Below are 27,944 nucleotides of genomic sequence, written 5' to 3' on the forward strand. Positions count from 1 at the left end.
GTTCTCATATAATATCTCGCTAATAGCAGTTGATACTCCTCGATCCTGTCTCGGGCTTATAAGGCGTAGTCTTATTATTCTCGATATTTTTACCAGTCACTCTATTTGGTTTTAGAGATATCTTGAGAACACCAATGAGTTCACTAGTGTTCGCTGCTCTTCATACAAAATTGCGATATCGGTTTGAAGCTATACACTTAAACCATGTAAGAGACCGTAAGTAGCTGAGTCATCGGCATACCGACCAGCCTCTAATGTAAAATAACATCATAGGTATAGTACCAGTGTAGTGCTGTGTTGAGGATGCTATGATTTGGATATAACCACTAGGGATTGTGTTATATAAAGTGCGAGTCAAGGGCCTAGCCTGTGGTATGGTTGGTGGCTGTATTGACACATACTCCATTTAAAAGTAAAGGGGGGATACATTCCTTATATAGAGACCTGATATGTAGCGTTTAGGTAGTCCTATTGTATGCTATTGATAACTTTACTTAATAGATTATGTTATATTTATAAGATGTTTTCGAAGTCGAACGCTAATAATCCTATAAAGTACCTACTTATCATGGTTGTGAGCAGCTTCTTCCTGGCAAAGTTACTCGACTAATCTGAGTATCTGGACTATTAGCTACCTTATTCCAACGATTACACTTTAAATTTTGACATGGACTCACTCTCAAATTATATCTACATAGTAATTTCCCTTTCTTATTACGGCTAATATTTCATTTTTAATTAGTTAATCCGGGCCCTGTTGAATCATTAGGATAGGTAGACACATATAATTATATGATTTTAATAAGGGTCCTTGCTTAACACTTTACTACTTCTGGTGGCCCCAAATGAGAATATTGTGAGGAAGAAGTGGTTATTCGCTGGCTGTTATTGAAGAGTCGAAGGACAGCTGTGAAATAAGCTAGCATTAAGACACCAAGTTTCAGAAACCCGGTTTCTAGATTACTTCCAATCTGCACAAACACTGTAGCACGACAACTGACGCATCATCTGATCTGCGTTAAAGTATTATCAAGACTGTTGGTAGCTCACTAGGCCTGGAGACTCGCCGTAGCTCGGATAAAAGGGGTTCGAGGCATTCTAACGTTTAAACTTTATACTAAGGTTACTTTAGGTACTAATACTAGGTATATCACGTACTTACCGTACAAACTGCGTCCATCACCGTATTAAACTACTTGTAATAGTCAAGCCATTACCATATCGGGGTCGCGAGAGCACCAAAGCGCCCCCGAGGCTTAGAAGAGAGTTAAGGTCGATAATGCGGCTTAGTTGATGGCCATCGAAACTCGAAAATGAAGCCGCCCTTAGGATTAAGGTAGTGCATGATACTTAGAACTACTTTAAGTAGGATAGATAGTTGTAATAAAGATGATAATAACTGACAATAAAAAGACTAGCGGTTAAAAAAGGGGGAAGGACCAGTTCGAAGGATCTCATCTATGAAACCTACAGCACTGTACCCGACCAAGTAAGCTCTCCTTTCTCTATAGGGGGTTATAGCTATACGGAGTAAGAAACTGGGAGTTCATAAGGACGTTCCAGAGGAAGAAAAAGCAAAAAGAGATGGTCCCAGGCGGGCTCGAACCGCCGGCCTTCGCATAAACTAGATATAACCAACGATGATAATTGATAATATTAGTACGACGCTCTAACCAACTGAGCTATGGGACCCAGTTGTGTATGATTGGTGACTGAAGATGAGCCAGCTTTGTTGAAAATTTTGCGTCGTAAGCCGTCTATATAAAAGTAGTACTACCGTGAGTGACTTTTTGACCTATCCGGAGGATTTAGACCTACAGGAGGGAGTCGCTAATCTAAATCAAGCATAGTAGCCGGGCGATTTTGTACACATGTACAATATAAGCATTATGCAATATCTTAGTGCGCTTGTACAATATTTAGCGTTTCTACATCATGTACTGTACATAGTAATGCAATTCCTATGCAAAAGTACCCGCCAGCCCTGTGTACCAGCTAAAAGCGGCCATGTAACAGCCTTTCATAAATCAATTTCGTCTAGTCATGTTTCCCTTCTAGTTACATGTACATTCACAGGAACTTGATTGTCTTGTTCCCTTCAAAAGAAAGCATCCCATATCTGCCTATTTCTTTCCTGCCAGCCTGCTTAGAAATATACCGGGTATGAGACTTTGCCACCTTGGCCCCTCTCTGTGTCCTTAAGTGAGTCATACATAAAAAAGGGAAAATATTTAAGAAGTACATACCTATATTCAATCGGAGATAATGGGAAGGGGAATATCAAATTAGGTACTTGGGTACATTTTCATGACTATGCGTAATGCGTGCATAATATTTACAGTATTATGCAAACAGGTCACAAGTCAGATGGACACCTAAATAGACCCCTTTACCGTGCAGCACAGACCGCCTCGAGATACATAGGTTTTTTTCTTGGAAACGCAAATGGAATAATCCCTGTCGGTTCAGAGCAGCATTAAACTCGAATTTGATTGATTTTGGGACCCCCTTGTCAAAAGCCCAGAAATCCCAGAAATCCCAAAGCCATCCGTCGGATTGTCGGGCAATCAAATCAAATATCAAAGTGAATTTACAACGTGTATGTACATTAGGTACCTAACTTACCACCACTTAACCTCCCTAGCTCCAGGCAGGTAGCCACCCACCCAACCCACCTAACAAGGAACTACCTATATCACACCTCACCTTCATAGCACCCTCACAGCAACCTAGCAGCGGCATTGAACTGTGGAAGCTACATACCTACAGCCAGATACGCACGCGTTAGGTAACCTACGACGCCCCCCGAACCCCAAACCCCAAACTCGAGGAAATCAAGACTTCCTTGCACCTTCGCATTTTCGCATTTCTGCATCTCTGCGTCTCTGCGTCTTTGCGTCTCGCACCCTCTAGAAACCTTACAATCTTACAACCTTTCATTTTTTTTTCCTGCTGCCTTTTCTGCGAAAATCCGCCTGTCGCAACATCCGAAAAAAAGATACTCGCAGCAAATGATAATCGGCTTTCTTCCGCCTTTTTATTTTTGTTCTATTCACGCGTTCCTTTGCTGAATTTTAATACTTCCCCCCCGTCGGTCGCGCCACTTTACTTTACTTCATTCCCTTCCGCCCTTATTTTATTATTTTTTTGTTGTCTCGGTCGCATAAATCGCACCCTGATGATCATCATACGCGCCTTCTAATACCAACGCACCGTCTACAGTATCTCCATTTGATACTGTTTTACTGCGCTCATTGTCCTTTTTTCGCATCTTGTTCTTTTTTCCTCAAGGACATTTTTATTATCGCCTGGTCGCAAAGTCTTTTCTTTTATTAAAGTCGGCCTTACACTTACATACTATCTATTAATTACGCGCAACCGTTTTACGACCATTTGCACTGCGTTGTTCTGTTACTGGCCTGTCGTCGCGCATTCCTCGTCTACCTATTACGAACCTGACTCAGACTAAGTTTCGTTGGGCTTGACCGTGGCCACATCAGCGATAGCCCTGCTCCTTTTTTGCGCATCGTCGACCCATCAGGAGCCCGTATCTCTCCTATTTGATACGTGCGGCTTCCTTGGTTCTTGTTCCTCTGCCTTGGGTACTAGTGATTGCCTACTTTACTGCCTAGCTTGCTGCTTAGCCTAGGACTAGGACCGTTCAATAGCGTGCATCGTCAGGCTAAAAGAGGTGGTCGCATCCGCCGGCTGAGCCGACCCCCCGATTTGCACACTTTCCACCTGCCGCGCTAGGGAGGAAACTAGGTACCCACGCCCTGCAACCATTCGTCGTTACGTCAGCCTTGCCTTCCCATTTGGCCCATCTGGTGTCGCACCTCTAGCGATAGGTTCCCCCCTTCCACCCCCTTTTCCAACTTTATTGTTGCATATCAGCCCGGGTCTGCTCTATCCGCGCCCCGACTAAGTACAACAATCAACCGCGCAACAACGCTCTTTGGGCGCAAAACCATTAAACTTCACTTTTCCCCGTCGGGTATGCTCATGTTCCGATTTTGGAGTTCAGATTCGAGGGGAAGCGACAAAACTATACAAGTTGAACAGCCTATGCTTGATTTCAGCAAACCACTGCAGCCTTGGGTGTCATCAGAGTCGCCGCTTACTACTGCGGCCGCCACAAACATCCCTACAACCCCGAGGCGGCGCAAGCAGAGCAACGTCGCGATAGCGTCGCAACTGCCTGCTTCTTCACCCGCGCTCAAGCGGACAAGGACTGATGATGATGACTATGATAGCCTTAGGGCGCACAAGAAGGTGGCTTTGTCGTCGGTAGAGGAGGAGAGAGGGCGTGCATCGTGGCCCGTATTGAATAGGCCCGACATGAATCGCGCTAGAGATGCTATCGAACAACAGTTTAGTCTTGAGATCTTACTCAAGCACGACGAGTTACGCTTGATTAATCAAGAACTTGCCAAATGCCAGGTGGCTTTGGAACAACTTCGAAGGTGCCATCTAATTCCGTATCCACAGAACGTTCCCACGCCGGAACATATGGTGAATATAATGAATGGGTCAGGTGCAGCCTTGCAGCCGAAGTTGGGCGAGAAGCTGCCTCAGTGGGCACCTCCCTTTGGCGTCACCGAGGGTCCGTACGCGCGACATTATGCCAAGTGGCTCATACCCGATCCTAAGTTCGACGGCATCCAGCCTGAGGCACATGTGCAAGCCGAGAACTCAAGATTCAGGAATTCGATAGACGGTAGATCGACGAGAAATAGTTATGCTGAGTTAGGTGCGTCCCAGGGGAGAGGTCGACCAGTAAGGGGTACGGCAGGTCAGAAGCTCCAAGCCCTGTCAAGTGGTTATCCGCCTCCCAAGGATAAAAACGGACCTTGCGTCCTAAAGCGATCTGATGGGAAGACCGTAAAACTTGTCTGCATTGATTGCCATCGCGAGAACTTTTCAAGTACGCAGGGGTTTATTAACCACTGTCGAATAGCGCACAAGAGGGACTTCAAGAGCCACGAGGAAGCTGCGGTGCACTGCGGCCATCCTATCGAGGTTACTGAGCCTAGTGGTACGGTAGGAGAAGAAAAACCAGTCATCCAGAGTACACCTTCGTCCGGTCTTGTCCATCCATTTGTGCGGGAGAATGCTATGTCCGAGTCTGAGGCTTGTTTCTCTGTTGTGCGTCGTATCCAGGAATCGTTAGAAATGTACAGCCGGGGCCAACTGCATGGCGTTTCGTCGATTCCCGGCGCCTCCAAGAATTCTCAGAGCGCACCAGCGGCACCTAGACAGCAGCCAAATTTCTTACCTTCAGCTGATTCTCCACATCTATCTCGCTTACTCCAAAGCAGAGGATTTAATGGCAACCTGAGCGAGTTGGTCAGTGAGGCTAAGGCCAAGATCGACCTCGACCAGTACTTCTCCCCCGATGATGAGTTGGACGAGGTTGACGCGGGCGGTAATGGCGCTGAAAATGCAGCTGCACGCCAGGCCCCGTCCCTCGTACGGGTCCCCGTGAGGGCCACAATGTCACCTGCTATCGCTACTGCTCGACCACCTAGTAGCAAAGGCCACCCTTCGCATATTCCCTATGCCACTCCTGTGCCAACCCCAGCTCCCCAAGTTATATCAGCTCCCGAACCAGAGATGATTGTAGATGACGACATGTTAGATGTGGATTTAAGCCCTCATACTGCCGTCAGCAATAATGCACCGTCTCTTGTCAGCGATGATGGGGAGTATGATGACTCGGAAGCCGACTCGGAGATGGAATCAGACCTGAATGATAGCATCGGGGCACAGTCCATATCGGATGTCGACGAAATCGACATCGAAGACGACCATAGCGGTGCACGTTCTATTCGGCACCATCGTGGTTCTACCGGCGCAGGGCCTGGGACGACGGTGCGCCTACGTAAGGATGACAGTAAGCACGTCACCTTTGTCAGCCCTATCAAGGGGAATGGGAATGAACATCAGAGACGGGGTCGAAGATAGTATATGAAGTTCTTAATCAGGATTTTTTTCATGCAATCTTTGCGTGGACTAGTCGGTTGGCGGTCAAGAAGACGTGCTGAGCGACTCTTTTAACGTTGGACTATACCGAATTCGTTTATGACCACTCTTACTATACACCTTTTATTACGATTGCATTTCGAATTTTTTCAGTTTAAGATATGTGCCGGGGAGCCAGTATTCTGGAGGTTCACGCAGAACATGTCTATTAGGTTACGAAGTTGATTCGATCAGCGTTAACAGGGAAGCACGGCGGCGTCGGGTTGATAGGTCAATTTGAAATTAGTAGAGGTTAGAGGACACTCAGTGTGAGGAGGCACTGCCGGTTTTGATACACCTATCCTCCACAGCGCGCAAGCTGGTTAGCAACAATTGTTTTTTATGAAGGGATGCGAGACAGAGGCTGATAGACAGCTGTTCCTGTATCTATAATATCGAAACTGTATAAAGAAGCCATCGAATATTGAGAGCTTGCGCAAGCAAACATAGATCTGCTTAGTTAACGAATAGTGATTTCACCCTTTGTTTCTCGTAATAAGAGTAGTAATTCAATACGTTAAACTGTCTATTAAGTTTCCTATGCTCGTAATGCCTACACTGCCTTCTGGGTCTGTCTCCCTATAGATTGCTTATCAAATTGAAGACCTGAGTAGAGACCAGTCCTTAACGCTGATTCAATTTATACGTATGCACCTCCTACTCAAATACTTGTAATAAACGTTTAATTCTCTGATCCGTCCATCCGTCCCATCCCATCCATCAAACCGTAGACGGATGGAAAAGCTGATTGGATTAAAATTCGACGAGTAAGCTTCCAAGGAAAACTCGCCGGCCAGCTAGCCTGTCTATGTATGTATAGCCCGCCTACAAACGTAGGTATGTAGGTATATGCCCCTGTATATACCTTACTTAAATATGCCGTTCGAACCCCCAGATCGAACCGATCGATCTGTGTTATGTATGTATGTACTCGTCAGTCATTGATAATAATAATAGAAATCCCTCAAGTTCTTGATTGGCGGTATAATACCCCGGCAGCACCCTCCCAGCTTACTTGGGCGCCTAGTCTTTTTATTTTATACGGCAGCATACCTAGAGAAATTCAATAGTACTCGCGACAGTTACATAGCTACCGGGACGAAAAGAATGAAGCTAGCAGATACCTATCTATCTCATTACATCGGCTCAGAACGCCCGCTCAGCTAGTCCATTTCCCTTACGACAGGATTCAGTTCGGTTATTACTACATTTCGCGATAACACATCCATATCCATATCCATATCCGTATCCGTATCCGTACGATGTGATATAGTGTAGGTAATACGATGTGACGTGAAGTTTAAAAAAACGAATGTTAAACCCGCTCCGAGTCCCCTATTTAATTTCATCTCACGAGTACCTAGCGGCATTGTGTACACAGACCCTCGGCGAACAAGAAAAAAAAAAGAATAAAGAATAAATAAAAAATAATACGTGCTATTAACCTTCATCTCTCTCTCTCTCTCCCCTAACAACCACGGCTGGGCTAGAATAGCAAGATGAAGGGGATTTGAACCAAGACACGTAAATGAGATGCAAAAATCCGTCCGTAATTCAGGCTCTGTCGTAGTGAGGAAACACCATTAATCGTTCTATATACAGCAGCAATAGTAGCAGCAGTAGCAGTAGTAGCAGTAAGAAACATTAGAACAGCCTTTTTACTCCTGTCCGAAGCCCATGGTCTCCTCCACCGCCGTAGTTAACTTGTTCTGCAACGCCTCCAACGATTTATATGGGGGCAGGTCCAAGCGGTTAAAGCTGTATTATCGTTAGCGTTTTGTCTACATAAACCGTTTCTATCAAGTACGTACCAAGTATGTGCCTTGGGCAAGTTACCAACTTCGCCCGCTTTCTCGATAGTAAACCTCCTCGGACCATCGCTACCTTGGAGATCTTTGAATCCGTTGACGGGGATTCGGGAAGTACCCGTCGTGAACTGTAGCAGTCTGCTCTTTTGCTCTCCATCCCAGCTCCGTACTGTTTGCCAGAAAAATTGGATAACTTCGTCGCTCTCCGTGTAGCCGCGATAATCCGTGTGCTTCTTCCAGTCGTCCACATCGATATCGGCAATACCACCGATTAGTAACTCCAACTCGCGCTCATCAAAGACGTTGATTAGGTCTTGGGGAATGAGCTCGTGGAATCCGTCCTTGAAGGCCTGGAATTGCTCTGAAATACGCTTCTCAATGCGCCATTTGACCATAAGATCTACGTATTCTTTCTTGTTCTCGTTAGTAACGTCGATATTCCGGCCGTTAGGGATAAGATCCTCCACTGTCACAACGCCAAAGCGCTCGTCCTCGGTAGAGAAAGTCTGCTCGAGTATACCGCCAGAAATGTCGTTGTCAAGCATCCACTGCAAACTCCGATGGAAATCTGCGTCCACGCCCTCCATGTCTGCAAGAACCACCGACTTGCCTAACATCATCTTGTAAAGGGCACCGATAAAAAATGCGTCCAGGAATCGTCGGTGGAAAATGGCCAAACCAACCACGCGACCAATGAACTTGAAGTAGTTCAAATGTTCGGGGTTGATACCGGAGTGGGGGTTGATCTGAAGGGTGTAGTTATCGTGGGCGGAATACTCGAAAAGGCAGTAGAAAGGGTTAAACATTTCATGCGATAATAAGAAAAAGAATTCTCTGGAAAGACCGCCATAATCCAAACCATCCTCGCCGTCAAACTTAATCATCAAGCGCTTCTTGAGATCGGTTGCCGACTGTCGTGAAATTTCTGCGAATGAGTCCTCGAAAATGTGAGATCGTCGTACTTTCATGTGACATTGCCCTGAAAGTATCCGCATGGCGGGTTGCGAACGGAAGTAAATCAACTTCCTTCGGAAGTCTCGCTTATATTGTGGCACATTCTGGTCTAAGGAGGATGGTAATCGGGGATCGTCCCAAGTCGTGGTCTTAGTGTTATGATCCACGAAATATACACGAGCCGTGTTAGTCAGTCGCATTTCCCACCCACTAGGCAGTGGTCCGAGTTGTGAGACGGGCTGCTGTTGTATCGTTCCGTTAGAATTATTCTGGCCACCATACATTCTAATATATTGCTGTCGACGAGGATCCACCCATGTGGTAGTCCTAGTATTATGGTCAACAAAGTAAGGCCGACCTTCGGGCGTCCAGCGTTGTTCCCAGCCGGGCGGAAGCTCGCCAGTACCAGGACTAGTAGCACCGGTATGCATCAAAGTACTTTGACCGGGGCTATGTGTAGAACCGCTACTGGAAGCAGGCTGCGGCTGCTGTTGCTGCTGTTGCTGCTGCTGCTGAAGAGTCGGGGAGTTGGCGCCGGTACGATCTTCCGGCAGGGTTCTGTTCTGATGCCTTTGACGTTCAACCTGAGTAGCCGCTTCTCTTTCACCGCGATTCTCTGCCGAAGTACCGGATTGGGTCGGTCGGTTCCAACTCGTGGTTCGCGTATTATGATCTACGTAGTAAGTTCTCCCCAGATTATCCTCGCGCCGCTCCCAGCCAGCAGGTAGGCGACCTTGGGCATCTTCAAAGGGGCTCATCTGAGCTCCAGGTCGAGCTTGTGCACCGTTGCCGTTGCCGTTGCCGTTAACCGCGGGCGGATTTGCGCCATTAGGCCTCAACGGCAAAGCCATTTGTGTACCTGGCGCAAGTCCGTTTGGACCCGATGCTGAAGAAGTCGGTCGCTCAGAGGCACTATTAGCGCTAACAGTAGAAACCTGAGGGGCGAGGGAAGGTCGACTAGAGCTTGCTGATGGAGGTTGCTGCGTAGGGCGGGCAGGGGTGGTTAGGTTCGTAGACAGGTTGATTATCAATTTTCCGTGGACGACGAGGTTATCCGTAGACTTTTTCAAGTCCCGTGTAAGCATCTGGTCTGATAAACAATGTTAGCCTGGACAAGTGGAATTTGTGGCTTTTCAAGACATAAATAGACATAAATATGCCTATGCATACCATCAGCGCCGTCTGCTAACTCGATAACATCCCCGATCCTGATATTAATAACACCCAAGAAACCTTGGTCCTTCTTCTTAAACTTCTTCTGGTCAAAGACCTGCACTGCTAAGATACTGTCCTCGGTTGCTCGGCTATAGATTTGGTAAGTTTACGGCTAGTTATTTTCTTTGTAAGGGGGTAGGTGCGTACAAATCGAAACTCTCGTTCCAATAAGGATTGAGGGTACGTTTGGAGACGGTCGTGGTCTTAGTCTGTTCGCCATTGATGGTCGCTACGGCAAAGGGGTCGGGTAGACCTGGATTTCAAGGGACCGGTTAACAACTTGGACCATATAGATTGCGACAAGTGATCAACATACGGAATACATCTCTCTTGTACAGGCCGTCGGCAGCGATGACTAGAAGAGATAGGTAAGTATCTATGGGCCGCCAAGCATGGTGATGGAGTTGGAGTTGGTAGAAGACGCACTCGTGACTCGCAGATTCGGTTGGCTGTAGGAGTAAAATAAAACTCGAAGTTAGCGGATCGACTTGTCAAAAACTATTGACCATGACCATAATCTTGTATAATATGGCCATATGGCCATATAGAGGATCGGATCATGATTATTTCAAACTCACGCCGAAGGCCCTGGCTCAGTACGAGTTGCGGTCATACTAATAACTGCTTCACTGCTTCACTACTTCACAATTTGGAATGAAGTCAAACGTCTCAACTCTCTCATGACCTCTTAGATCACGGATCCCACCTGGGCGTCCCCGTTCCAAAGGAGGGGTTCCGTCCGTATTCGGTCAACGGTGGACGTGTATAGAATAATACGGATAAGATTTAATTCGATAAATTGTTTGGGTTTTTTCTGCTTCGGCCCTCCCTGTGCCTCGTCTGAATTTCTGGGTGAATAAGGTAGCGGAAATGTGAGCCTCGTGGAGTCTTGATGGTAATAGCCACTAAGCAAGTGGAAAGTTATGAGGTTAAGGCAGGTCGTAGTGGGTAGCAGTGATAGGTTCATTCGTACATAGTGGCCGCAGTGGCCGACAGTGGCGTAGTGATCAATTATGACTACTACTATCATAGGTACCTAGGTGGTATTATGTACATACCTAACACGCCTAACACACTGACCTAATACACCTAACATCACTGACACCGCTAACACCACCTAGACGCAAACGCAATACACTGGAATAGCGCTGAATCGATCCGGTCCAATGGTGGCCATATCTATTGAGTTGAGGCTGTGCAAGCGCTAGGAAACAGGATAATGCATGCAACATCGAACCTCCCGTGCGCAAAAATGTATTCATGTATATTTAGATATTTAATACATCTTTTTAGAGTGTTATTAACCAGTCCACACAAGTATTTATCAACATAGCGTCAATAACTCGAGTAACTTAGGTAATAGTGCACGTACCCAATTCGGTTTTAGATGTCCACCTCAGCACAGCATTCGCAACTCTCGTCGTCCTAAGTTGTACCTCGCGTTTCATTAAAATGGGATTATTGTGCGACTATGTAAAATGCTAACTATGTTTATTACCAACCTCTCGAGATATATTATCCTTTTCCTACATAATATATTTAATATTATATTTAATATATAATAAGCAACCCAACAACAAAGGGCATTCTTCTATATGTACCATCCCTCCACAGGGGGGCTTCAAGCTTTATCTCACCTTACATAGTCCTACGTATGCATTCGACTTTGATCACATTGACACGCGTATGAGCTGATAATAGAAGCTTCTCCCATTCGGCGGCCTCCAAAATACCCCCAGGGTCTAAGCCCCGGGAGCTCCCAGGATAGTACGTCAATACGGTCAGGACAACAGGACTTATTGGCTCTCCTAGTTTTAGTGTATAGATCTGGGCCGTGCCGTTACCCGGTCTCTTCTGCGCTCGGTACACTATCATGTCACTATGTAGGTATTTATTTATTCTCCGGAAGGCACCGGATTAGAGAAATATTATAAATCATAAAATACCTACCTAGGACCGACTCGAGTCTCTTCGTCTTGCATGTGACCATGACGGATATGAAATACTACATACGATAAGGTCACTTAGTCACGATTATAGGTTAGGTAGATAGGTACAAATGACAGTATATGGACGACTATCATTTTGATATCGACCATCATTTTCATCTGTCGTAACTAGCAATTACATAGGTTATCAGGGGGGTAGGGCGGAACTATTTAAGCCTCATACCCTATTAAGGCTCCTCCGCTTTGGAATACATGTCGGAAAAGCATCCTTTAGATTGCGTTTCTTTCCTCGTCGAAGAATTCAGAATTCATTAAATCGCATATCGTCCCTCGACCACCAATCTCCTAGGCTAGGTATTATGAATACTATCCTCTCTTGACGTCTTTGAGTTGCAATAATCGTGCCTGGAAAATAAGCAACAAGGTCAAGGTAACAAAAGCTCCACGTTCTTATCCTTTTTCTACGGCTGAGTCTCGCCTGGAAACGCTTCCCTGATTTTGGACATGGAGGCAGAAGAAAAGAATAGTGAAGTACGCTACCTGGTAACGTTGCGCCATACCTGCGAAGTCGGTGATCTAATAAAGTCCTGTATGCATTTCACATACCCAGTTGACATTCGTCTGTCAATTCCTATAGAATCCAAGGCTATAAGTAGGTAGCCATGTTCCCTTGCGTCAACAATTATCAACTTTTTTTTTCCCCTCTCCGCTTATGCGATCTTCAAGGCCTCTCGGGGGCCAGGCTGGAAGACTTGAGAAGACGAGCCAAGCCGACCTCAGTAAGGGTTAAAACCGCTGCCTCGTGCTCGACCCCGATAGCCACCCCGGTAGAAGCCCCCTCGCGGCGTAAATCCACCTCTTCCGCCATAAAAGCCTCGTCCTGAACCGCCGAATCCGCCGCGGCCGCGGCCACCACGACCACGGCTAAGGCCCGGAATATTGGTTCGCTTGGGAGTAACCTTTATGTTACGTCCTTTGAGGACACTATCATTTAGCACTAATGCTTGGGCGACGAGGCTCGGTTCAGTAAACTCGACGTACGCGTAACTATGCAAGAAACATGTGAGCTTGATCAAACTAAGATAGAAGAGATTTGCAGAGACAAAGCAGTCTTACTTACCCCTTGGGTTGGCCAGTAAACTTGTCCAGTAGGATAGTGACGCGGTTAATGGAACCACAGCTCTGGAAATGAGCTTGTATCTCCTCAGGAGAGACAGAATAGTCGACATTTCCGACGAAGATACTTCGGCTATCAACGTCGGATCTGTCCTCTGAGACCTCTTGTCCTCGCTCCTCTAGTGCAGCATGCATCTCGCGGAGCTTAGCCGCCTCTTGCTCCATCTCGGCGACGCGTTTCTTCATTGCCGAAATCTCTTCCTATGCGCAAGCATTTTCCCATTAGCCGATAAGATCTAACAAATACCCCTCTTGTATTGAATATTTCAACGGAACTGTCTACACTGAGATCGAAAGGGAAGGCGCACTTCATCATTACCCTCCTCGTTGACCAGGGGGTCCTCTCCGGCGACATCGCGCTCGTCGTGATTCGTGTCGGACATGATGCTTGACGTGACTGTATTCCCGAGACACGTTAGTATGGTTCGGCAGTATATGGGACGCGTAGGTACAATAAAGGCGAACCTGTAAAAATATAAAAATAAAAATAAAAAGACTGACCCCTCCCTAGCTCGGCGATAGCCTGGTTGCTTTGCTTGTCAAGATGGAGTTTCCAATAGCAACAAATGCAGGATACCGAAAAGATGATGACCGAGAAAAGAAAATCTTATCGGCGACTTGATAGCATCGGTATGCCGCAACCCAAGAAAGCGCAAGCGTCAACGAATTAACTGGTTGGGACTCAAAGGACTTGGGTCGTTAGTTGCAAATGCGCTAGAAACAAGGCAAATTAGATGCTTCCCGTCTCTAGAGCTCCAAAAGCTGTAGTGGAGAGGTAAACTGTAGACCGTACGTAGTAACAGAGGGATGGGTCCTTATGTAATCATTTCATGCACCTGCCTTGCTTGCAGTTTTCTTTTTTATCGATGCGATGCCCGTGCGCTTTCCAAGGTTTTCTTAGCGTTTTAGCTGCCTGGGCTACCTACAGTGTGGGCGGCGTAGGTGGGTCCGATTCGGCAAGAGTGAGACGGATGAGTACATTAGGTACATGCAAGTACCAGCGGTAGCAAATTAAAGTAACTGATATCCACGGCAGCCACGGTTGGCATTACAAAAAGAGGTAGGAGACAGTTTCGGTCGTCAGAACCTACGAGTTTATATTGCTTAGTTACATTAACACTTGTCGAGAATTGAATTATAGTCAATAAAGCCTATTGCTAGACGGATATCAGTGAGTCACGCATACTTTAACTCTTCTTCTACGAACACCGTGCATATGAACTCTTTCATAAGTGACAGTAAAGTCACACGAAGCCGTATAGAAACCAAACCAGAGGAATGAGATAGTAGAAGAGTTGGGTAAACCGGTACAACTAAGTTAAATATGCTTTACAGCTGTGAAAGCCGATAATGTCTTAATATATTAGGTGACAAGGCAAGTCTAAACATGGTTTATCAAAACTCTTTGAATGGACGATTATAAAGACTTCCGAGATGCCTTCTAATAGAGCTTTATCTTGTTCACGTTTGTATGACCCTATATTTCAGGAGTATTCTTCCCGATGTTTAATATATGTGGTAAATATATACATAGAAGCAAACACCCAGCTCAAGTGTCTTGCCGTATTCCATATCACGTAAATCTACTCGACTTTCCAACCAAATCCATAGATCATCTCAAATTTGGTGGTTAGATCATTGCTCGCTAACCAGCACTTGCGGTAGCTGTGCTTAGCAGGATCTCAACTAAGAGAAAGGGGGCCTTGAGGTTAGCTATCTTATAATATACTTTCATATTTCTCCTATTATATTCAAAAAGGGGGTTCATATATACTATCTAATACTAACTCAAAACCCTCTCAAGATTCAACTCAAGATTAGAATGTGACTTCAAATGGCCCATCAAGGGGCCACGGTCCCTTCTGAGTAACCGGCTTCTCACCACCGAGAACCACTACACTCTCCACTACAACCTCAGTCGAATACCCAAAATTACCAGCAGCCTTAAACGTCGTCCCATCCCACGTAAAGCTTATATCCGACTTAGCATCGCCCACATCCAGGCTATCCCCATCATCCAGATATAACGACCCCTTCGCCTTCCCATCCAAGCCCGGAGCAACGATAATCTGGAAATCATTCTGCCGCAGCAACGTCGTAGTATTCGCCGACTCCGTCCGCAGCGGCAACACCGTCCCGCCACGAATATGCACCGGGATGTCAGTCCACGTCACATTATCCGCGGTAACTGTAGCACCCGTCCCCCGGACCGGCTCCAGCGTCCAGAAGTCGTAGAAGATATCATCGGGGAGGTAATACGTAACAGACTCGGAGTAGTCCTCCGTCACAGGCGAAACTAACAGCGCATCCCCGTAGAAAAACTGCGTATCGATCCCAAACGTCTTCCCATCCTCCGGATACACAAAAAATAACGGGTTAGCTATCGGTTCACCCGTCGTGCTAGCACGGTACATCGCCGTGTACACGTAATCGAGCAACCTGTACCGGGCATCGATAGCCTTGCGCGCGACCTCCGCGACCAGGTCCCAGAGGTAGAATTCTTGCGCGGGAGCCGAGATGTCCGCGTGATTGCGGTAGAACGGCATGAAGGCGCCTAGCAGCGCCCAGCGCGCGCACATGTGCTCGTCGGCGACCCCGTTGAAACCGCATACGTCGGATCCTACCATGGGCACTTGGTGTAGGGCTGCGAAACCGAGGAGTTGCGGAATAGTTACTCGGTAGTCGGACCATGTCGAGTTATTGTCGCCGAACCAGTGCGCGGCACGAGATCCGGCGCCTGCGAAGGACGAGCGTGTTAGTACGAAGGGGCGTCTTCCGGGGCGCCGGGTTAGGAGTGAGTTGCGTGTTGCGGTTATCATGGTGAGGCCGTAGAGATTGTGGGTGTCGTATTGGTACGTGCCGTCTGCGTTCGTGATGTTGCTGTATAGTGTGGAGTCGCTCAGTTCGCCCTTGTGGTTGTTGATGCGGTACTTGGGTTTGAAGAGGTCGCGGTCGGGAAGGCCCTTCATCTGTCCGCCGGTCGTCTGCCTTGATCGAAGCTTCCCAGACTTGGCAGTCGGGGCTGGTTGGAAGTCATCCGGAAACCCGGGGATAGGTCGTCCGGTGTTGTTTCGGGGAGGGTTGGTTGGCTGAGGGGGATTGTTGCCTTGTTTAGCTGCTTGTGCCGGGTCGCAAGAGACATCGGGACAGAAGTTGGACGCTTCGTTCATGTCGTTCCAGGCCCCGTCGATATCGATGCCGGTTTCAGGGTCGAAAAAGAGCGAGATCTCGTTTGTCCACCACTCTTGAGTGTTTGGCGCGATCCAGTCTGGCCAGACAACCTCACCAGCCCACTGCACGCCGCGATAGTCAGATCCGCCATCAACTTTGAGGAAAACGCTTTTTTCCTCGCCTCTAGTGAAAGTCGAGTAGTTCTCAGCCTTGTGAATGCCAGGATCAAGCATCATAATATAATGCTGGTCCCTTTTGTGTAGAGTATCGACTAGCTCTCGCATTTTGTGTAAAGGAAACCTCTCCGGATCTGTGGTGAAAACCTGTCGAAGATCCATATAATCGATATCGCCCCATAGCGTTTCGAGGGGGATATTTGCCGTAGAATAGTTTGCAACAACTTCGGCCGCATAATTGACATCCCAATACCCATACTTGCATTGGTGGAAACCGAAGGTCCAATAAGACATCATAGCAGGCAAGCCCACAACTTCAGCATACTGTCGACTAACTTCGGAAGGACTGGGCCCGGCTAAGAAATAGAAATCCAGTATACCGCCGATGATATTGTACTCTAGAAACTGGTCACCCGAGTCTGTCTGGTCTATATTGATGTCCATCCCGTTAGAATTCAAGAGAAAGACACCATGAGAACCAGAAGTCCCTCGATGGTCAAGATACATCGGATGAGTTCCATAGAGGTTGGCGTGCCGCGGAATGAATGGCGACTCTGAGTTCCAGAAAGTACGTTGGTATTTCTCAGTAGGAAGTCGAAAAGAGTCAGTGTGCTCGCCCAGCCCGTATATGTTGGGATCCTTAGGTAACTGGGTCCTAAGGTAAACATATTGAGATTCGAAAACCAGTTGACTACCATTAGTATTGAACAAGACCTCTCCCGAGCCAGATCGTTCAATAAAAAAGGAGAAGGGTTCTTCTATAAGTGAAAACTGTAGGGCGGCATCTGACGAAGAAACATTTTGGCTGGATGGCCTCGGAAGTATATGTTCCTGGACTTGGTATACGTCAAGGCCGGCATCATATATCTTCACATGTAGCCGGGTATCTGTGTGTTATTTAGTTAGTATACTGTCATAGATACTTTGACTGAGCATCAATACATACCAGTCTGATACTCGACTAGTAACTTGAGGTCGGGTAGGTCTGTTCCATAAACGTTGCATGCATCACTAGAGAGTGACAAGTCCGCAGTGAGCGTTCCATCCGTATCAACAATATTTGAAGCTATATAACCAGGACAATCCTCAACGGACACCGCGAGAGTGCCGGCCACAAAGGCAGCTAGAGTAACGAGCGTCTTCATTGCAACCTGATATACTTCATTCTCATCAAACTCCCCTTCCCGGGGGCTTCTTCGGCCTTTATACAACTACATTACGGCCATCACTGTCACGAGCTGGTGATCTCGTAGCTGAGCTGCATAGCTACGGGGCATAGGCTAGGTAGCTACCTATATCCAGCAGGTGAATTACTTAGACGAGAGGTGCGTCTGTGGGGAAATACGTGGATATGCTGGCTTCTTATTCGACGTGGTCGTTGGGGTAGCATGGGGTAATTTGGTCGCATCGCAGCAAGATTCTCGGCCAAATCGTAGAAATGGAGACGTAGCGCAGCAAAGGACGACTTAAGCTTCATTAAGACGGAGAAAGGCACAGCAAGCAAGTTCGAGTCCTACTCGGCGCTACCCACCGGTCCGGTATAGGTCTTTACTCGGGCTGTACCGTCCGACGATGAGGGCCGCCGAGTTAACATCATGTATAACTGTGTCCATATATCCGCCGCTGAACATAGGTAAACACCAGTCATAAATCCAAACCTACACATATACACAAGCCATATCGCCTCTAAAAGACTACATTAGGTACTTATCCTGTAATTACATCATAACTGAAATGATCTCAGGCTATCTCGGTATTTCTTATAGTTGTTAGGAGCTGGTCTTGGAACTTAAATCAGCTTGTGACTCACTCTACACACATAGATAGAAGGCGCTCCCCCTTTTAGTATATTACGAATGGCTCTCTCTACAAACTCGATTGAGGTACTATTATGCCTATACTTGTATCTTGGTACCTACTAAATGGCTGAATTTCCCTCCATATACCTGTACTGGAACTTCGCAAGTTTTAGGTGCCTAAGCCCAACGGAAGTGCTTCTGTGGTTTCCTTCAGCTTGTTCACCCTTTCCCTGTTTGCTCGGCTACAGTGCTGGCAAGCACGCCTGGCACCTGCCTTGAGATCAGTTTGGAAAGTCCTTCTTGTCGACATGGCTACTTCCTAAAAACTAATTGCATAGTTGCACGTAGGGTTTGGGTCCGCACAAAGTCCTCTTCGATGCTCTCCCACATTAATTTCCTTTCCTTTCTTCTTTTTTTCCAATTCTCACGACGTTGAGCCAAACAGTATCGAAACAACAACTTCGTGTTCCGCGAGGAACTCGAACCTAACCACGGAAGCCTATGGCTATACGTGCTGAGCATCCACCTTGCCCTAGATGTTTCATCTCGAATCCTGACACCATTTGAAGTTCGCAAAGATGAGGTACGTATATGGATTCATTATGTCGACGCACCCCATTAAATGTCCTGCAACCACGATCCAATCATCAAGAACATTTACCCTGGCCATGCTCAGACTACGCCCTTCCCAGCACATACTATATAGGTATTCTTTCGTTCTCAAAGAACTACACCTTCTCGCAGCTCAATACATGAGTATTACTCTCAACTACTACCTGCGTAGCTAACCGCGCAGAAACTACCACAAGACTATCTACGCTCCCTGTTCACATCACTTACATGCTATATATGCCCGTCCCCATTCATTTGCTGTTTGATATATGGGTGCTGCTTGCGATTCTATTCCTCTCCCTCTGGCATCCAGTTATAACCACCACCAGAACTCATGAATCGCATATTTGAATATCACTAAATGTTATAACATACTGACTGTCGTATCAGCATAATCAACAACATCCGACACGCCACTTTCTACACTTCACCTGCGGGTGCTCCGGGCGGAAGAAGAAGATAGTAGGTGATACCTATGTAAGATACAGTTGAAAGATATGTACTAATTAATAAAAGAAGAAGAAGAAGAGGTCGTCAAAACAGATCGCCCGGGACATCGAGCGCCTTGAGGCCCGCCTCGCCCAGGCGAGGCAAGAGGTTAGTTTATCTTATACTTTCATGAGTAACTAAATAAAGTACCTATCTAATATGTTGTACAGGCCGAAATGCCAACAATACACCTGGCGCCGGGAACGGCAACGGTACATCTAGAACGGGGGCTAGGAGGGCCTCTATGGAAGTTGGCAGCTCCTGTAAGTTACATCAAATTAATATGCCCAACCCTACGAAATACAGCTGATAGCTAACGTGCAAAGAGGCTAGCTGATTTAGGAATTGTGGAGGAGGGTGTCGATTCTAGTCCAGCAAATCTTAAACCCCGATAAGAAACGAACTTTTAAGTCTTCGTGGCTCAGTTGGTTAGAGCGTTGGTCTCATATTCACTATGACTCAACCGTAGGTTGGGATATCCAAAGGTCGTGAGTTCGAGCCTCACCGAGGACATTACGTTTTGTCTAAACATCAATTTTTGATGTTTTCGACGAATATAGTCTTTTTTATGAGTCGGAAAATTTTTTAGTCGTAATTCTGGGTTTCTAGCGGTAATGGTTATCCCTCTCGTCTTATTACATAATTAATTGCTTTTTGATTACTACCCCAAAAATAGACTGAGAGCTTGTTGTATGAGAAATAGCTTCACTAGGTGTTCTGGAACTGAGTGCTTTACATTCATAAGTTCGGTAGAAAGCTTGGTAATAATGCCTTAGGTAAGTAGTGTCTTTGACAAGTACGTTATAACGCCCGTCGACTTTAAATCACATTGTCGGATTGTTCGGTCAGTGGCGACAATTGAGCGTAGCTTGGAGTAAATGCGGACTCGTTGCATTAATGGGGAACAAAAATTTTAATATAAAAATCACTTTCTTCCATGAGAACCGATTACCAACCTAGAGTACATGATTTCCCATCCATTATTCTATGACGAGAAACCGTTCCGGAGCGTACAACATATGCAGCAACAAGTAATACAAATGCGGGTTCTTGCTCAGTCGTCACCATATGCCCCATTCTACCACTCTCGCCACACATCCCCTGACAGCCTTAGAACTCGTAGTTCCTTGTCTTCGATTGTTGGGTTAGCCCTTGCCGTAATTTGCGTCGTATGTAGTGTTTGTTCGGACGAAGTAACCTATAAGATGGGACATGCTAAGCGTATTCGGTAACAACTTATCGTTGCCCCTCATCCTCAAGCTACCGCATCGAATAGAATGCCGTTGTGGTGTCAGCGACGTTCCTTTAACAGCTAACATCGACGCTGGCCTTGGAGTTCATCAGAAGAGCGACAATGAGACCGTAGAGACCCAAGACTTCGGCGAAAATGAGAATAAGGATCATGCCGACGAAGAGTCTAGGTTGCTGAGCGGTTCCTCGTACACCAGCGTCACCAACAATACCGATAGCGAACCCAGCAGCCAGACCAGCCAGACCCACCGAGAGACCCGCACCCAGCTGAATGAATCCAGTGTAGAGAGGGAGCTCTTGGGTCAAACCGTCGGAAATCAGGACAGAGACGACGAGACCGTAGATACCAATGATACCAGCCATAATGACGGGAACAATGTCTGAAAAAGTTAGTGCTACTGTTTCGATTATATTGATGGCTGGAGATGGCGCGTACTCTTCACGATGAGGTCAGGTCTCAAAACACCCATAGCCGCGATACCAACACCGGACTTGGCGGTTCCGTAGGAAGCACCTAAGCAGGTGAATACGATGGCTGCTGTGCAACCCATGGCGCCGAAGAAAGGCTACCGGAGGTTAGCTTTGTATATCGAGTCGCATTCGTCTCGAAGGGTTAAGGGATAGAGGAATGATGACCGAGACGCGCGCCAAGGGAAGGTAAACTAACCGCGTAGACCGGGCTATAGAAGAAAACGTTAGCATATTGAATTAATTAAATGAATCACAGGCTCAATAGCAGCAAAAGCGATGTTGCCTTAAGCTTGCGATGATGACGATGATGTGATATTTGTAAGGAGGAAGTCATCAATTACGTACCAAGCTTCAGAGTATGGCATTGTGATGGTGTAAGCGGGTTTTTTGAAGTAAAAACGAAAATAGAGAAATGTAGAATGATAGATCTTGGAGGCGGACGGATGGGAGTGGTATATTAAACCGGGTGTTGATGGCGAGCTTAGAAAGTTGTGGTAGTTATGAGAGATTGTTTAAAGTTGCTCTAGTAGGTAATGGGGATGTAGGTATTACGGGGAGAGAGAGGTGTTGCTTTGCCTTGTTCCAGGTTTGCCTTTGATTGGGGGTTGGATTTTGCAGCTCCGGGTCACCTGCAGGATCGATTATGTCAGCGGATACCGGCGTAAGGTTTGACCGACAAATAAAATTCCTTGGCATTCAGAAGCTTTGACCGTGTTGAACTTTTTTTGTATCTTTCTTTCTTGAATATTTCTTCACTGCGATCTTCAAGATTTTGTCAACCTTTTACCCATTATTCCACATATTCCTCCCCAGGGCGAGCAACCGCAAGGAACCCTGCTCCGTCAAAATGTCTGCTAACCAGGATCAAAGTGCAGGTAAGTTCTAACACAGCTACCTTTTCCGTTTGGATACCGTACTGACCTATCCTCATCAGCTTGGCCCGTCGCCGATGCTTCCCTTACCCAGGAGATTTTAGATTTGGTGCAACAAGCTGGCCGTGAGTATATACCATTTACCTTGGCTTACCTTCTGTCCACTAATTGTGTTCCCATGCAGATGCCCGCCAGCTGAAGAAAGGAGCAAACGAAGTGACCAAGGCGCTGTCCAGAGGTATTGCCGAGATCGTCATTCTGGCCGCCGATACCACTCCTCTTGCCATCCTTCTGCACCTACCTTTGCTCTGCGAAGACAAGAACGTCATCTACTGCTATGTCCCTAGCAAGGTTCGTTGGGAATTATCTTAACTATACCGTAACGCACTAACAATCGGACAGATTGCTCTTGGCAGAGCCTGCGGTGTGTCCCGAGCTGTCATCGCCGCGAGTATCCTCTCCAACGAGGCAAGCGACCTCTCCGGCCAGATCCGCAGTCTGAGGGACAAGATCGAGCGCCTCATGATTTAAGATACCCCTAGAGCCAGGAAAGAAATTCAGGGTGCTACGTTGGGAAATATACTAGGCTAAAAGCTATATAAGTCCGTAGCTTGAGGAAGAATAGATGCAGATATAGAGAATATAATCTGCACATCAGCAAACTTCTCGATTCGTTATTCGCTACCTTAAAGTCCTGGCCCTAGTTTTTGCCCCATGTTTCAACGATTATGTATGGCGTGCCTGCTTAAGCTCTTAAGCCATTGGTACATCTTAGGACCTAGTGCACCCAACCTTAATATATGTACCTGCGCATGTAACATTGTACACCTGCATCTGCGCGCGTCCTAGACCAACCAGCCTTTAGAGATTCTGCCCCACCGTGTGACGGCATCAGCAACCCCACCAAAAAGTAAATCATCCAAGACATCATAGCAAAGACCAGAGACCCTAAAAATGATCATATCACTTCTCAAGATTGATACAATTTCTTTTCATTCAAATATAGTAGAGTCTCTTAACCGGTTTATGAGTATCATGATTGAATGTTTAGCTATTAAGAATAAGAATGCCTAATCTAGCGCGGAAGTTGCTTATATGTGCAGCCCTCGACGGTCTTATAGTCCAACCTCTAGCGACAAAAGGGCAACGAACTCCTGCGCCCGTCAAAATCAAGTATGGTGATGCTACAGTATCTTCGCTTCCTCGCGATCAAACACCAGACACATCGAAACCGAACTCGTCCTTTGAGGCCTTCGGGGTTGTAGGTTCGTCTTATCTAGAATAAATAACGCCTACAGACAGATTCGTCGGAGTACTTTCTAATTGGTCTTGTCCATAGGGCTTTTCACTGTCTCCCGTCTAACCTACCTTATTACAATCACCGGTCGCCAGCAAGTTGCGCAGGTTCGCGGCTTTCCTGTCTATGTCGTCACTGACGTTGCGCTCACCCCATGTACGAGTCGAAGCGTGGCCGAGTCAGCCATTGCGAACACAGCAATCAAACTACGGCAAACGTCAGCTGAGAAATTTGTCGAAGACAGCGATTCAGAGAGCGAGGTCGATACACGTTCAGTATTGGGTGGCGCCGATGCGGAAGACCCAGGAGCTATAAGCGATCGTGAGACTTCCGAAGACAAAGACGCGCCAGGGGCAGGCAGGAAGAGTAGCATAGCCGAAGATGTCATAAAGCGCCGCGGGAGCTATGGGCGCTTCGCTCAGCGCTGGTTCAGCGGCAAAGGCTGGATGATGGACCAGAAGCGAAACCTGGGCATTACTAGTGTCGAAATCGACCGGGCGGGTGACCAGGCCGGCGATGAGAGTAACAAGGCGAAAAAGGGAGATCCAGATAAGGAGTTGAGCGATACCGTGGTGCAGGAGAAGGTGGACCCTCCCCCGACACCGTCGGCTGGTGAGAGCCTAATACCAAAGCTATTGCGATTCACGCACATCTGGCTCGGGACGTCTAGGAGCTTCTTCTTCTCCTATGATTTCGATATTACGAGAAGCCTTGGCAATCAGTCCTGCTCATCGGCTACAGGTAGTCTCCCACTTCACGAAGCAGCTGATCCCACATTCTTTTGGAACCGTAGTTTGTTAAAGCCATTCCACGGATCTAGTGACGAATCATTACTATTACCAGTAATGCAAGGCTTTGTGGGACAGAGGAGGTTCGTTGTGGATCGTTATCCGCCGCAAGTCGATTCTCAGGAAGATTCCATGGAAATGAACAATATGACGCCTCCCCCAGAGTCCAATGTCGAATTTCCTCCGCCGGAGAGAGCACCCAGTGATCTAAGGCCGTCCGAGAAGGAGTTTGTTATCACCATTATTTCCAGGAGGTCCACTAGGCGAGCTGGACTTCGATATCTACGGCGTGGTATAGACGAAAACGGTTATACGGCCAATTTTGTCGAGACGGAGCAGATACTCTCGACTCCAACGTGGAGTCCTTCATCTAGAATTTCCTCTTTCGTCCAGGTTCGAGGTAGTATACCACTTTTCTTTACACAATCACCATATTCCCTTAAACCGATTCCAGTACTACAGCATTCTCCAGAGGCAAATTTTAGAGCGTTCAAGAAACATTTTGAACTTATGGGCAAGACATATGGGTCTGTTCAATTAGTAAACTTAGTTGAGAAGCATGGTGTCGAAGCTATAATTGGTAGAGAATACGAGAAAGCGGCTCAAAAACTGAATGAACAAGAGGCGGAAGGCTCTCAGTCACTTGCTTTCGAGTGGTTTGATTTCCATTCTGCGTGCCGCGGAATGAAGTTTGAAAATGTGAGCTTACTTCTAGATATCCTGGGTAAAAAGATCGAAGAGACTGGAAGTACTGTGGAAAGAAACGGTCAAATAGAACGAAAGCAAAATGGCGTTCTGAGAACGAATTGTATGGATTGCCTCGACCGTACTAACGTTTGCCAAAGTTCTTTTGGCAAGTTTATGCTTGATCTACAGCTGAAAGAAGAGGGCTTCGACATGTCGGTCCAGCTCGACCAGGAGAACTCGTGGTTTAATACTCTCTGGGCTGATAATGGAGACGCTATATCCAAACAATGTCAGTCAAATCCCCACCTAATCAAGATATTGAGACTCTGTTGGCCTTATGAGAGAGCTATAACTTTTAGTTTTTCTAACTTCAAATTTAGATGCCTCTACCGCTGCGATGAAAGGCGACTACACCAGGACAAGAAAACGGGATTATCGCGGGATGGTGAATGACCTCGGCCTATCCTTAACGCGGTTTTATAACGGGTAAGATATGCTTGTTAATTAAGCTAATTTCTACTTACACTATATACTAGAATGGTGAACGATTATTTCTCTCAGGCCGCTATCGACTTTTTCCTCGGCAACGTTTCCTCCATGGTATTTGAAGAGTTCGAAGCAACCATGATGAGTAAAGACCCCGGGGTCTCAATGTCAAAGATGAGAGAGCAAGCTATTGAGACATCGCAGAAGATTGCCATAGAAGATGACAAGGAGGATTTTATTGGCGGGTGGACTCTGCTAAGCCCTCATACGTCTGATACTCTCAAGGCTTTACCGTTCGAAGAAGTGGTGCTTCTTCTAACCGACACGGCATTGTACTTGTGCCGGTTCGACTGGAAGCTTGACAAGGTATCCTCATTCGAAAGGGTGGACTTGGCTCATATAGTCAGTATCAAGATCGGCACGTACATAACCTCGGCCATCTCCCCCGCCGAGGCCGACGAGTCGAGGAACGTCGGTATTGTCGTGACTTACGAGCCGGGCAAGTTTGATATCAAGAGGACCAATACGAGATCGCTTTCCAGCATGTCAGGACAATCTGACGAATCATCGGGAGCGAAAAACGTGCTAAAGGATCCGGCTGCAGCGCCGGCCGCCGTGTCCGGCATTCTGAACCAGGCCATTTTCAACGCTATCACAGGCAAGCCGCAGGCACAGGCGCCGCGGAAGATCGCTCTAAAAGCACTGCATTCCACGACGGCTATGTCGGACAAGGACGTGAAGAGGATGACAGAAAGCGAGCAGATCAACGTCATCGCGACAGAGATCGAGCGGCTGGTGTTCTATAACCAGCCAGCTCCAGCCAGTCCAGAGGAGCGGAAGAGCATCATCGAGAAAGGTGATATAATCTCCCTCGCCGAGGCGAAGCGGAGCACGGGCATTCTAGAGCAGTTGGGTCACAGCATAAAGAAGCTGGTTTGGGCATGATAGACTAGTAGACATTCCCTGGCTAGTGGTGGTAATTAGTGGTTAGGAGCATGTATCTAGAGTTCTGCAGGTAGCCGTCAGCTTCCTCAGTCAGAAGACCGGGACATGGCCCGGTACAGGTGCATCTGGTAGCGCATATCTTGCAAATCGATAGGATACCGCAGTTTTTCGCTGAGGCGGAACCAGACCGAGTCGTGTGATTGTATCTTCTCCCACCGACATCCTTCGGCTGGCAGCTTGTCGGCTTGGAGGAGAGTGTGATCCAAGAGCCACTGCATGGGGTATTTCTTCGCTTCCTTGCCCACCGCCGCTTCCGAGTAGCTACCTGGGCTGTCGACGACAAGTAGTAGCGAACCGGCTGGAATAGCAGCGCTTAGATTCCGCAGAAACGCCGTTGTCATCTTGATCCCGCCGGACGTGTACAGCTCGTTGAGCGTGAATAGCAACGTGACGAGCAGCGGCGTCTGGCCTAGCAGACTCGAGAGCCCGGGGCCGTCGAGCTGCAGCACATCCTGCTGCACGAAAGTCGACCGTAGACGTCCTGTCGGCTCGATCAGAGCTGCGCTGGTTGCTTTTGCCGCGGCGCTCGCGTACTTGGATACCGGCGGCGGAGTCGTGAGGCCGGCTTGTAACTTCTGGACTACTTGGCCCCAGGACCCGGTATCTAGCAACGTCAGGTCGCCGGAGACCGCGGCCCCCGCGCTACGGAGGTACTCGGCAAAAGCGACGATCTCAGCGGCGCCGCCGCCGATCGCAAGCATCCGCAACGTGATGCCGCCACCATCACGCCCCGCATCTTCTTCTTCCTGCTCCGCCAGATCATCAAGCGTCGGCGAAACCCGTCCAAGCTCAACCTCATCATCTACCTCCACCTCCTCCACACTCACAGCGCGGCCGTAGTCGGTAGTAGTAGTAAGTTGCAACAACAACAGCGGCTCCAAAAACTCGTCGGCTATCCGCCGCAGGATCTGGCCGTAGCACAGCGCGCGCGGCGGGCTCCATCGCGCGGCGTATACTTCCAGGTGCTGCTGCTGCGCGCTGCCGAAGGCCGCGTCGAAGTCCCGCTCGAAGAGGGCCTGCTTGACTTTCCGCAGGACGGCGGCGAAGTCGGGCGCGCTGAGGACCGGGGCGAATGTGCTGCTGAAGATGTCGAGGAGTCTTTGCTGCGACTTGGTTTCCTCGGATGGGGCTGGGGCTGAGATGGAGTGGGAGTTCTCCGCTGTTGTCGCTGCCTCGGCTGTTGATTTGGAGGCGCGAGGAGGGGCTGGCTTGGCCTTGGATGGCTTTGACTTTTTTGCTGTTGCGGCTCCCTTGAGGTATGCTTTTGCGGTTCGCTGGGGTGATCTTCTCCTGTTGCTATTCATCTTTTTATTCTAGCCTAGCTGTGTTGGTCTGTTTTATTTATTTTTTTTGGGTTTCTATATAGTTGTTTTATTTGGGGGGATTGAGGTATGTCTGGTTCAAAATTTTCAAGTCAACTCGAAATCGTTAAGTGGATGCCGCCGCATTGAAAATACACGGCCGATAGTCAAAGTCATTTTATTCCCTAAGTAGGTATGTACGCTTTTTACCTATACGTACTTGTTATAGATTTTATATCATATATATAATATAGTGTATAGTCATTATATTTGTTGGCCGTGTAGAGATTACATAGTCAAGTCATATTGATTATATTAGGTATGAATGAATGAATGAATGATCTTGATAATACAGAAAAGGTTGGGAGTTGGTAGTATTCTGATAACTTTACATTTCAACGCTCGAGTATTGTCAC

At 47.3% G+C, this 27,944-nt stretch overlaps 9 protein-coding genes and 2 non-coding genes across 11 annotated transcripts; 4 read left to right on the plus strand and 7 right to left on the minus strand.

The window, feature by feature from the left end:
* Positions 1-1,585: 1,585 nt before the first annotated feature.
* F5Y00DRAFT_t83 lies at positions 1,586-1,692 on the minus strand. The gene has a single exon. It is a non-coding gene; the product is annotated as a tRNA-Ile (tRNA).
* Positions 1,693-3,369: 1,677 nt separating this feature from the next.
* F5Y00DRAFT_68742 (uncharacterized protein) lies at positions 3,370-6,546 on the plus strand. The gene has a single exon (XM_048014012.1). It carries the CDS (start codon positions 3,997-3,999, stop codon positions 5,962-5,964), a length of 1,968 nt encoding a protein of 655 aa, XP_047865146.1. The 5' UTR covers positions 3,370-3,996; the 3' UTR covers positions 5,965-6,546.
* Positions 6,547-7,114: 568 nt separating this feature from the next.
* F5Y00DRAFT_68750 (uncharacterized protein) lies at positions 7,115-7,575 on the minus strand. The gene has a single exon (XM_048014013.1). It carries the CDS (start codon positions 7,470-7,472, stop codon positions 7,185-7,187), a length of 288 nt encoding a protein of 95 aa, XP_047865148.1. The 5' UTR covers positions 7,473-7,575; the 3' UTR covers positions 7,115-7,184.
* Positions 7,115-10,990, minus strand: F5Y00DRAFT_235959 (HECT-domain-containing protein). Its single transcript, XM_048007654.1, has 7 exons — positions 10,577-10,990; positions 10,425-10,447; positions 10,315-10,353; positions 10,146-10,251; positions 9,954-10,087; positions 7,833-9,873; positions 7,115-7,779 (listed from the first exon to the last, which is right to left on the minus strand). Exons 1-7 carry the CDS (start codon positions 10,609-10,611, stop codon positions 7,680-7,682), a joined length of 2,478 nt encoding a protein of 825 aa, XP_047865147.1. The 5' UTR covers positions 10,612-10,990; the 3' UTR covers positions 7,115-7,679.
* A 1,397-nt stretch (positions 10,991-12,387) lies between these two features.
* Positions 12,388-13,908, minus strand: F5Y00DRAFT_68787 (uncharacterized protein). The gene is made up of 4 exons (XM_048014014.1): positions 13,589-13,908; positions 13,432-13,520; positions 13,068-13,324; positions 12,388-12,994 (listed from the first exon to the last, which is right to left on the minus strand). The coding sequence occupies exons 2-4, from the start codon at positions 13,504-13,506 to the stop codon at positions 12,724-12,726; spliced, it is 603 nt and encodes a 200-aa protein (XP_047865149.1). The 5' UTR covers positions 13,507-13,520; positions 13,589-13,908; the 3' UTR covers positions 12,388-12,723.
* A 1,009-nt stretch (positions 13,909-14,917) lies between these two features.
* Positions 14,918-17,656, minus strand: F5Y00DRAFT_269516 (glycoside hydrolase family 31 protein). The gene is made up of 2 exons (XM_048012458.1): positions 17,417-17,656; positions 14,918-17,357 (listed from the first exon to the last, which is right to left on the minus strand). The coding sequence occupies exons 1-2, from the start codon at positions 17,613-17,615 to the stop codon at positions 14,941-14,943; spliced, it is 2,616 nt and encodes an 871-aa protein (XP_047865150.1). The 5' UTR covers positions 17,616-17,656; the 3' UTR covers positions 14,918-14,940.
* A 2,124-nt stretch (positions 17,657-19,780) lies between these two features.
* F5Y00DRAFT_t79 lies at positions 19,781-19,883 on the plus strand. Its single transcript has one exon. It is a non-coding gene; the product is annotated as a tRNA-Met (tRNA).
* A 304-nt stretch (positions 19,884-20,187) lies between these two features.
* Positions 20,188-21,658, minus strand: F5Y00DRAFT_235970 (vacuolar ATP synthase 16 kDa proteolipid subunit). The gene is made up of 4 exons (XM_048007655.1): positions 21,438-21,658; positions 21,289-21,301; positions 21,058-21,187; positions 20,188-21,001 (listed from the first exon to the last, which is right to left on the minus strand). The coding sequence occupies exons 1-4, from the start codon at positions 21,455-21,457 to the stop codon at positions 20,676-20,678; spliced, it is 489 nt and encodes a 162-aa protein (XP_047865151.1). The 5' UTR covers positions 21,458-21,658; the 3' UTR covers positions 20,188-20,675.
* Positions 21,659-22,626, plus strand: F5Y00DRAFT_235973 (L30e-like protein). Its single transcript, XM_048007656.1, has 4 exons — positions 21,659-21,967; positions 22,027-22,089; positions 22,149-22,315; positions 22,367-22,626. Exons 1-4 carry the CDS (start codon positions 21,940-21,942, stop codon positions 22,493-22,495), a joined length of 387 nt encoding a protein of 128 aa, XP_047865152.1. The 5' UTR covers positions 21,659-21,939; the 3' UTR covers positions 22,496-22,626.
* Positions 22,627-22,862: 236 nt separating this feature from the next.
* On the plus strand, positions 22,863-26,210 carry F5Y00DRAFT_68919 (SacI homology domain-containing protein). The gene is made up of 4 exons (XM_048014016.1): positions 22,863-23,229; positions 23,304-25,025; positions 25,117-25,222; positions 25,273-26,210. The coding sequence occupies exons 1-4, from the start codon at positions 23,031-23,033 to the stop codon at positions 26,165-26,167; spliced, it is 2,922 nt and encodes a 973-aa protein (XP_047865153.1). The 5' UTR covers positions 22,863-23,030; the 3' UTR covers positions 26,168-26,210.
* Positions 26,125-27,764, minus strand: F5Y00DRAFT_68909 (uncharacterized protein). The gene has a single exon (XM_048014015.1). The coding sequence runs from the start codon at positions 27,529-27,531 to the stop codon at positions 26,254-26,256; it is 1,278 nt and encodes a 425-aa protein (XP_047865154.1). The 5' UTR covers positions 27,532-27,764; the 3' UTR covers positions 26,125-26,253.
* Positions 27,765-27,944: the final 180 nt, after the last annotated feature.

The sequence above is a fragment of the Daldinia vernicosa genome (assembly GCF_022497035.1).
Source record: "Daldinia vernicosa strain CBS 139.73 unplaced genomic scaffold F5Y00scaffold_21, whole genome shotgun sequence".
NCBI lineage: Eukaryota > Fungi > Ascomycota > Sordariomycetes > Xylariales > Hypoxylaceae > Daldinia > Daldinia vernicosa.

Coding starts and splice junctions, on each gene's coding strand:
- F5Y00DRAFT_68742 (XM_048014012.1), top strand. CDS start 3,997: ATGCTCATGTTCCGATTTTGGAGTTCAGATTCGAGGGGAAGCGACAAA.
- F5Y00DRAFT_68750 (XM_048014013.1), bottom strand. CDS start 7,472: ATGAAGGTTAATAGCACGTATTATTTTTTATTTATTCTTTATTCTTTT.
- F5Y00DRAFT_235959 (XM_048007654.1), bottom strand. CDS start 10,611: ATGACCGCAACTCGTACTGAGCCAGGGCCTTCGGC. Junction 10,354..10,424: donor ACCGAATCTGCGAGTCACGA/GTGCGTCTTCTA, acceptor TATCTCTTCTAG/TCATCGCTGCCGACGGCCTG. Junction 9,874..9,953: donor GTTAGCAGACGGCGCTGATG/GTATGCATAGGC, acceptor ATTGTTTATCAG/ACCAGATGCTTACACGGGAC.
- F5Y00DRAFT_68787 (XM_048014014.1), bottom strand. CDS start 13,506: ATGTCCGACACGAATCACGACGAGCGCGATGTCGCCGGAGAGGACCCC. Junction 13,325..13,431: donor ACGAGGAGGGTAATGATGAA/GTGCGCCTTCCC, acceptor GCTTGCGCATAG/GAAGAGATTTCGGCAATGAA. Junction 12,995..13,067: donor TTTACTGGCCAACCCAAGGG/GTAAGTAAGACT, acceptor TTTCTTGCATAG/TTACGCGTACGTCGAGTTTA.
- F5Y00DRAFT_269516 (XM_048012458.1), bottom strand. CDS start 17,615: ATGAAGACGCTCGTTACTCTAGCTGCCTTTGTGGCCGGCACTCTCGCG. Junction 17,358..17,416: donor ACTAGTCGAGTATCAGACTG/GTATGTATTGAT, acceptor AATAACACACAG/ATACCCGGCTACATGTGAAG.
- F5Y00DRAFT_235970 (XM_048007655.1), bottom strand. CDS start 21,457: ATGCCATACTCTGAAGCTTG. Junction 21,002..21,057: donor ACCTGACCTCATCGTGAAGA/GTACGCGCCATC, acceptor TAACTTTTTCAG/ACATTGTTCCCGTCATTATG.
- F5Y00DRAFT_235973 (XM_048007656.1), top strand. CDS start 21,940: ATGTCTGCTAACCAGGATCAAAGTGCAG. Junction 21,968..22,026: donor TAACCAGGATCAAAGTGCAG/GTAAGTTCTAAC, acceptor TATCCTCATCAG/CTTGGCCCGTCGCCGATGCT. Junction 22,316..22,366: donor ACTGCTATGTCCCTAGCAAG/GTTCGTTGGGAA, acceptor ACAATCGGACAG/ATTGCTCTTGGCAGAGCCTG.
- F5Y00DRAFT_68919 (XM_048014016.1), top strand. CDS start 23,031: ATGCCTAATCTAGCGCGGAAGTTGCTTATATGTGCAGCCCTCGACGGT. Junction 23,230..23,303: donor TGAGGCCTTCGGGGTTGTAG/GTTCGTCTTATC, acceptor TCTTGTCCATAG/GGCTTTTCACTGTCTCCCGT. Junction 25,026..25,116: donor AGACGCTATATCCAAACAAT/GTCAGTCAAATC, acceptor CTTCAAATTTAG/ATGCCTCTACCGCTGCGATG.
- F5Y00DRAFT_68909 (XM_048014015.1), bottom strand. CDS start 27,531: ATGAATAGCAACAGGAGAAGATCACCCCAGCGAACCGCAAAAGCATAC.